This window comes from Sorex araneus, chromosome 6, assembly GCF_027595985.1.
Source record: "Sorex araneus isolate mSorAra2 chromosome 6, mSorAra2.pri, whole genome shotgun sequence".
In the NCBI taxonomy this organism is placed as follows: Eukaryota; Metazoa; Chordata; class Mammalia; order Eulipotyphla; family Soricidae; genus Sorex; species Sorex araneus.
Window position 1 is genome coordinate 103,790,913 of NC_073307.1, and position 8,483 is coordinate 103,799,395.

Here is an 8,483-nt window from a genome sequence, read left to right on the forward strand (position 1 = left end):
AGTAAGGGGGATATCAGGAAGGAGAGAGAATTAGATAATTTGAAACTGAATCACACAGACCCCTATAGGACTCTTAAGAAGACAAGCAAGAATTTAATTTAGATTCTATATACAAGTATATGCAACTGAAGTTGTCTACCATGGTCAGAGATATCATCTGCCCTCCTAGCCATCTATTTCCAAAATGTGCAAACTGTGTACTTCAGAAGGGAATAAAGGTAAAAGTTTTCAGGTTTATTGGACAGTGGATTTGACCATATTAGGGGGTGTAGGGGTGAGGCAGACTAAGAATAGCTGCAGAACTATTACAAGCATCTTGTATGTCTGGTTCTATAGACTGAATTCTCTCTCCATTTTTACTACCCTATAACACCTCAAACACTTTATCTACCCCAAATCACTCTTTTTTTCTTCATTACTTCCTTTCACTCTCCCCTATGTTATGAAAATGTGTAACAAAGAAAATCTAGCCCTTTAGGGGATGACACTTCCCAGCTGTGCTCTTGGCAATACTCAGCAATACTCTGCCAGCCTGACCTGGCATATGGTACTCTTTAGGTGAATGATTCTGGGAGATTCCAGGGCCAAATTCTAGCATGCTCGGGGGCTAATTCAGCAGAGGTAGGGTGAGAGTCAGGCAGTGCGAGGGATCATACTCAGGGCCTCACATACATAAAGCATTTACTTCATTCTTTTAAAGCAATTTCCCCCGTCCAAGTTCACATTAATTAAACTTTTCCACATATTTCCAACAGTGAGGAGAATAGTTATAACAGAATCTAAAATAAGCTCAAGGCACTAAAAAGCACCTGGAAAGGATATCAAACAGCCTTGTGAAGTCATGGGAAAGTATCTAAGACAAATTCGTTTCTTACTTGTTTCTAGAAGGGAGTTAAGAAATGTTTGGTGGGTGAAGATAGAGTTTGCACAAGGCAGGTGAGATGATACAAGAAAATGGATTTTTTTGCTGTGCTTAGATCATTGTGTATAAGGAAACAATGAGATGTGATTTAAGAGGTAAGTAGAGGCAAGTCACTACTTTATTTACTTACTTATTGTGAACCATATGAAAGCTTTGACTTGAAGTCTGAAAAACTGCATAAATTAAACAAAATCCTTATTCTTAAAAGCTATATCATGGGTAAACTAGAGGAGAAATATACTGATATTTGCTAGTATGGGACATGGGGATGAGCTAGGAATTAAAATATAAGGTAGAGAAGAAGGAGAGTAAATGTAGGAAGGAATCAAGGGAGATAAAGGGGGATGTGTTATTACTGATATTTTATTTCATGTGGCATATAGTTTTTATAATCTGCATAGATGCTATACTATTTATATGTTATATTTTTATTTGTATATTATTTTAACACACTTATTATTAAGTCAAGGGCCCCGTGATAGTTCATCAGAGTGCTAAGTCGAGTGAAGCAATAAGCCTTGTAGCTATCTGAGGGAAATAATTTCAAACAGAACAGCAAATATGGAATTTGATGCTAAAGCATGCTGGTGAGCTTAAGAAAATATTTGAAGACTAGTCTAGATGTAAAAGAGGGAAAACAGAGAGTAATTAGAGGTGGATTTGGGATAGTGGAATGGAGTTAGGCCAAAAAGATCACTTTAAGATATTATAGTAACTTATTTTACTCTCAATCAGACAGGATGCCATTGGAACATACTTAACCATGAAAATAACATAATAACTGCTTTAACTACTATAGTGAATATAAACTATAAAATAAAAATGAGTGAAGGACATTTCATCAGTATATTATTATGTTTTATATCCAAGTGACAATAGTTTGAATCGAGGTGATAACAAGAGAGGTATTAGAGAAAGTATCATTGCCATTTATTTTTTTATTTTATTTTATTTTATTTTTTTTGCTTTTTGGGTCACACCTGGCGATGCACAGGGGTTACTCCTGGCTCTGCACTCAGGAATTACTCCTGGCGGTGCTCAGGGGACCATATGGGATGCTGGGAATCGAACCCGGGTCGGCCGTGTGCAAGGCAAACGCCCTACCCGCTGTGCTATTGCTCCAGCCCCAGTTGAATTTTAAATAAATATACAGAATTCTGTGTCAACATTTTCTTTATAAATTTTTTATTATTTGGATTTTTTGGGGTCACATCCACCGATGTTCAGGGATTACTCCTGGATTTGCACTTAGAAATTACTCCTGGTGGTGTTCCAGGGACCATATTGGATGCCAGGGATTTAATCCGCATCAGCTGTGTGCAAAGTAAATGCTAGTAATTGATCTGGCCTCATCAACATTTTCTGAATGGGTGGATGAGGAATAGAAAGAAAAATTAAGCATCAGGGCTAAAGCCAAGTGTTCTACCTCAGCAACTTGAAAAAAGTTGCTAATAAAGTTTAGACACAAAATGAACTAACATATAGAAAAAACACATAGAGATATGATGGTACAAAGAAAACAATAAATGAATTATACTAATTACAGTTAGAAAGTACTTTCAGGTCTCCAAAATTTTTCATTATGTGTCATTACAACTGCTTTGAATTGAATGGAGTAGAGAAAGATAGTTGGCAGGATGAACAAAGTTTCAAACAGTGATGCAGAGGAGAAATTCTATAGGTAGGGCTTAAGGCTATTTCTTTTTTTTTGGGGGGGGGGTACATCACACCCAGTGATGCTCAGGAGTTACTCCTGGTGGTGCTCAGGGAACCATATGGGATGCTGGTATTGGAATCCGGGTCGGCAATGTGCAAGGCAAACGACCTACCTGCTGTGCTATCTCTCCAGCCCCGGGTTTAAGGTTATTTCTATCTCCTGTTCTTAATTCTCTCATTTGTACAATAAAATAATTCATTTATCTGATTTGATAAATATATTTCAGATTTCATTAAAAAGCTTTGAACAGGTAGCTTCAAGGAGCACCAATTTTTTGATTGATAACATGATTCCACATAGTTTGTCTCTAGAATTCTAAGATCCTATATCTTTGGAATGGAGAAGTTTTATCAATGCTCTACGTATTTGTTTGGTCTTCACACTGTAGATGATGGGGTTCATTACAGGAGGGATTAGCAGATATGTGTCAGCGATCATAGTATGTACATAGGCTGGAATTCCTTTGGCAAATCTGTGAACAAAGGACAGACTAATCAATGGGATATAGAAAATAGCAACAGCTCCAATGTGGGAGATACATGTGCTAAAAGCTTTCTTCCTCTCTTCCGGGGATGCAATGCTGAGGACAGTTTTGATGATTAAAACATAGGAGAGGAGGATAAGGATAGAGTCCACACCAACTGTAGAGATCATGGCAGTCAGTCCAACTACACTGTTGATTCTGGTGTCTGTGCACGAGAGTCTTATCACATCAGGGTGGTAGCAGTAAGAGTGATGGAGTATGTGACTACGGCAGAAAGACAGCCTTTTAAGAAGTGCTACCATTGGTGTTAACACTACTGTACCCCTGAGGACGGTTGCCACTCCAATTTGAACTATGCTAGAGTCCGTTAAAATGGTGGCATACCTGAGGGGATTAGAAATGGCCACAAAACGATCAAAGGCCATGGCCAATAGCACTGAAGATTCCATGACAGTGAAGAGTTTAATAAAAAACATCTGTGACACACAGGCATCAAAGCTGATCTCCCTGGCATTGAACCAGAATATGCCCAACATGGTGGCTAGAGTGGATATGGATAAGCCAAGGTCAGTGGTGGACAGCATGGAGAGAAAATAATACATGGGTTCATGAAGGCTGGGCTGCGTGACAATGGCGAAGAGAATCAGGCTGTTTCCTGAGAGGGCGGTTATATAGAGAAAGCAGAAGGGAATGGAGATCCAGCTGTGGAAGGCTTCCAGCCCAGGAACACCAGTTAGCAGGAAAATGACAGAAGAGGATGTGGTATTCTGGACCTTTGACATGCTGGGTTAAAAGTAAAAGAATCCCAAGATGAACTCTGGAACAATAAAAACAAAATTGTGTTTAAAATAAATGAACACAATCACAACTAATTTTTTTATTCAAAGTCAAATAAAATATGGACATCTACATACCATGTTAATGTGAATGTTTAAGGGTTATTTAAATTAGTAAAAGATCGTAAAGTTTAAATTTGTAGAGAAGATTGTGTGTGTGTGTGTGTGTGTATGTGTGTGTCTGTGTATTCACATGCACCTCCCTCAGTTCCAATTTCTCTCCCTGGTGCCATTTGCTTGTAGCTATGTTTGTTTGTTTGCTTATTTATTTATTTATTTATTTATTTATTTATTTATTTTTATGGGTGAAGAATGGGCTTTATTAAGTAGCAAGCCAGTGTGTTGCATTTGGCAGACACACATGACAACACCATCTTGAAGGAGGAAGTGAGATCATATTCTTCCTTGCATGCTCACAAGAAGCAGTTTGTATAAGATAACAGAAAAGGCAATATTTAGGAAGGACAGATTGCAGACTGGTTGGTGGGTATGTGGGTGATTAGTATATTTCCTTATGAGAGTTGCTCCACTGGATTGACAAATAAATTATGGTTTACCTAAATCCTAGACTATGAGAGTGGCAATGAAAATCATCTTGTAGGACTGGAGAAAGAGTACAGCATGCAAGACTTGCGTTCTCTTATTCCAACCTGGATCAAGTACTGCCAGGAGTGATTCCTGAGTACAGAACCAAGAGTAAATCCTGAGCACAGTTAGGTGTGGCCTCCAAACCAAAGCAAACTTATTTTGTGAAAAAAAGTTTATTGATATGAAATTGTCAATAAAGTATTAAAAGTGAAATAAGTAAATTTCTAAAGAACAGAGTTGTGTCTAGCTTTATATATTTGGTCTATGACATAGAAACTCTTAGTTATATGTTTTTTGGGTCACACCCAGCAGTGATGAGGGTTTGCTCCTGGCTCTGCACTCAGGGATCACTCCTGCCAGTGCTTAGGGGACCATACAGAGTGTCAGGGATCAAATCCTGGTTGACCACTGCAAGGCAAACACTATTGACTATGTTTAAATGATGTGAACTTTCTCTCAGTCTTCTCACTGGAGAAGATTGGACATAGTCAAGAAACTTTACCCAAGATGGCCTAATCAAATCTCATCTCTAAATGTTAAGATAGTTATAGGTGGAAGAAAGTATGATTTATGGTAGAGTTAGTTCTGAGAAAAATAGATTGTAACTACAGAGCTGCAGGAGAATAAATTAGAAGTCAACAAAATGGAGAAGTGGTACTTATGATACTAACAAATCATAGTACTTATGATACTAATGAACATACATGCAGTGGTAGTACCTGGATCCCAGGCACTAGGGCAGTAAGTTCATTATCTTTAAAATGACACTTGGAGTCAACTTGCGACTGTGTTCCATTCTTGAGATCTGCCACCTATAGAAGACATGACTTGTTGCCACATTAAAGTGTATTTATTTTTTTAACTTGTGTAGTAAATTTGAAAAATACATTTTCTTAACTATACTTGTTTTTTAAAAATTAATATTGATCAAGAAGAATGAAAATCTATTAAATGAATGACACTGATGATAATTTAAAAATTGAATTTATCTCTTACTTCCCACAAGTCTTTGATCTGTCCATTTACTATCAATTTCCAGAAACAGGATCTTAGTCTTTTAAATTAACTTCCAGAGTCAATAGAAAATGAAAAAGAAAACACCTGAATTCTATACGTTAACAGCTTGGAAAATTTGTAAAATGCTTTCTAGGAAATGCTATGTTTGAAATATTCCTACATTTTGTGAAAGTTGAGATAAAATATTCCAAGACTTTTAGATGGGCAGACATGCAAGGGGTGAGCTGAAATTGCAACATGTCTGACATACTCACGGACATTATTCAGCATCACTTTGTGAATAAAACTGTAAGACACTTATGCATAATACATATGGACACATACTTTCTTAAAAGATTATAATAAAATTAGTGAAAATAATGATACTGCTCATATTTATAAAGTAATCCTGATTTAACATCTAGTTTACAGTAATGACTAAATTATAGAGCAGAGAGCTTGATGTAATACAACTTATGTCTGGTCATGGCAATGATTTTCACGATTATTAGTCAAATAATATCCAATAATCAAATTATAATTGTAATTAAGTTATTGAAATTTTACAAGAATATTTTATTATCTATGAATTTTATTTTATCCTACACTCTCTTTCATCCTATTTGCATTATTTATTCAATTAAACTGAGTCACTTATGTTCCACCTATGGATAAAACCATTTGGTAAATGTCTTTCACTTCTGATTTCACTTGGTATAATCACCTCAAGATCCATCCATTTTGTTCCAAAGATTTGTTTTCATCTTTTCTAATGTCCTAGTAGTGGTCCAGTGGGTAACAACTTTTTTTCTAATAATCTGTTATGGCATTGTTCACATTTTGGCTATTGTGTGAGTAATATTGCCATGGACATAAAGTTGAAAAGTAATACTGCCATGAACATAAAGCAATAACTGCCATGTGCATGAGACCACTTTAGATTTAGTGGTCTCATAATAATGCTACTTTCTATATCACTTTTATGAACTATAGCTGAACTTGAACTGTAAAGCTATTTCTTTAAGTTCTGAAACAGAAAACAGGGCGTTATCAATATTGTTCAATACATGATCAATGGCATGGTATATTGTATGACTGACCTGGATTCATATCCTTGCTCAAATACTGTATTAGTTTTTAGACCTTGTTCAGCAACAACTAAAAAAACCCCAAATTTCTCATAGCAATAGCAGTCATTGGTTGCAACTTATATAAATGTTATAAACATTTTGCAAGCATCGAATTTTTAAAATTCTTACCATAAAATGTTGTGAACTATATTTTTAAATTTGCTTTAAGTAAACTTTTTTATATACATAACTCGATTATCAACCATATTCTAAAATATTTCCAGGATATCACACAACTAGTTATCATTATAATTCGAGTCTAAACCCAGGCCTTAAATTCCTAATGCTCATACTTTCAAAAATGATATTTTTATCTATAAATAATGTAATCACTCCAGCCCAGTAAACTACCAAGAGTATCTCGCCTGCAGGGCAGAGCCTGACAAGCTACCGTGGTGTATTTGATATGCCAAAAATAGTAACAACAAGTCTCACAATGGAGACATTACTGGTCCCTGCTCAAGCAAATAGATGAGCAACGGGATGACAGTGATACAGTGATACAGTGAAGTAATGTGACCATTTCATGATCTAGGTTCTGTATCTCTAAAGTTAATAGGTACTATGCCTGGTGTGTAGTAGATGTTCAGATTGGTACATTTATCACAGTATCACTGTCATCCCACTGCTCATCGATTTGCTCGAGTGGGCACCAGTAACATCTCCAATGTGAGACTTCTTGTTACTGTTTTTGGCATATTGAATATGCTACGGGTAGCTTGCCAGGCTCTGCCTTGCAGGCGAGATACTCTCAGTAGCTTACCAGGCTCTCTGAGAGGGGTGGAGGAATAGAACCCGGGTTGGGCCACATGCAAGGCAAACGCCCTACCTGCTGTGCTATAGCTTCAGCCCAGTACATTTTACTTTTAATTAAATTACATTTATTTCAATTAATTAAATTGGGCATAGAAAGATGTTTCTCAGTTTCTCAGACATTGATACCTTTTTTTGTATTCCTCAAGCACCAAATCACTAATCTTGATAAAAGTATGACACTGATTAAACTATTTGATTTTAAAAAACACATAGATTTTTTTCACTCAGGATAGAACAAACTATGCACTAGCTATAGTTTCCTATATACCTATTGTACCATGTACCTCGACCCCCATATCTCACAATCTAATCTTATTATGTACCTTGTAAGAAAACTTTTTCCTTGTGGATAAAAGTCTAATCTCAGACCAGAAAGATATTCAAAGAACTAGGCACATTTTTCCCCAGGCACAGAGCAGTCACTGAAAGGTGTAGCTCAAACCTCTGCTAAAAAATAATTCAAAAAATATTTTAAAATCTCAGCTCAATACATCAGAGTGTTTTGAAGGAATAAAATACTTTTACTTACAGAGTGCATGAAACAGTTCTGTTTTTCTCACTCAGGCTCAGGAGGCAGAGGAGAATTCCGACTCCAGAGGAAGGTCAGCGAGGAAGGAGACTTATTGCAACCTGGTTGGCGAGGCAGGCGCAGAGCCGAGGGGTCAGTTCCTGGCTGTGGGCACGTACTGTGTCTCCAGAGCCTTTTGGTTCCCAGAAGACTTCTTTTGCCTCAGAGTCTTTTTATATCTGTTCTATTTTGTGATTCCTTTTTATGGCTATGTGCTTTATAGACTGGTGTAATTATGTTTGTCCTTATGCTCTTTGAATTATTTTACAACAACTGTTGTGAAATTAATTCATGTACCTTAGCATTCACTTGTTTGAAGTATATGAGTCACTAATTTGTAGTCAATTCTCAGAGGTATTGTGGCAACTATCATCAAAGTGTAATCTTAGAATTTTTTTCAAAAAAAAAAAAAACCCAAACCAAAAT

General features: G+C 36.5%; 1 protein-coding gene across 1 annotated transcript; it reads right to left on the minus strand.

The window, feature by feature from the left end:
- Positions 1-2,954: 2,954 nt before the first annotated feature.
- LOC101549584 (olfactory receptor 51F2-like) lies at positions 2,955-3,905 on the minus strand. Its single transcript, XM_004618295.1, has one exon. The coding sequence runs from the start codon at positions 3,903-3,905 to the stop codon at positions 2,955-2,957; it is 951 nt and encodes a 316-aa protein (XP_004618352.1).
- Between the last annotated feature and the right edge of the window lie 4,578 nt (positions 3,906-8,483).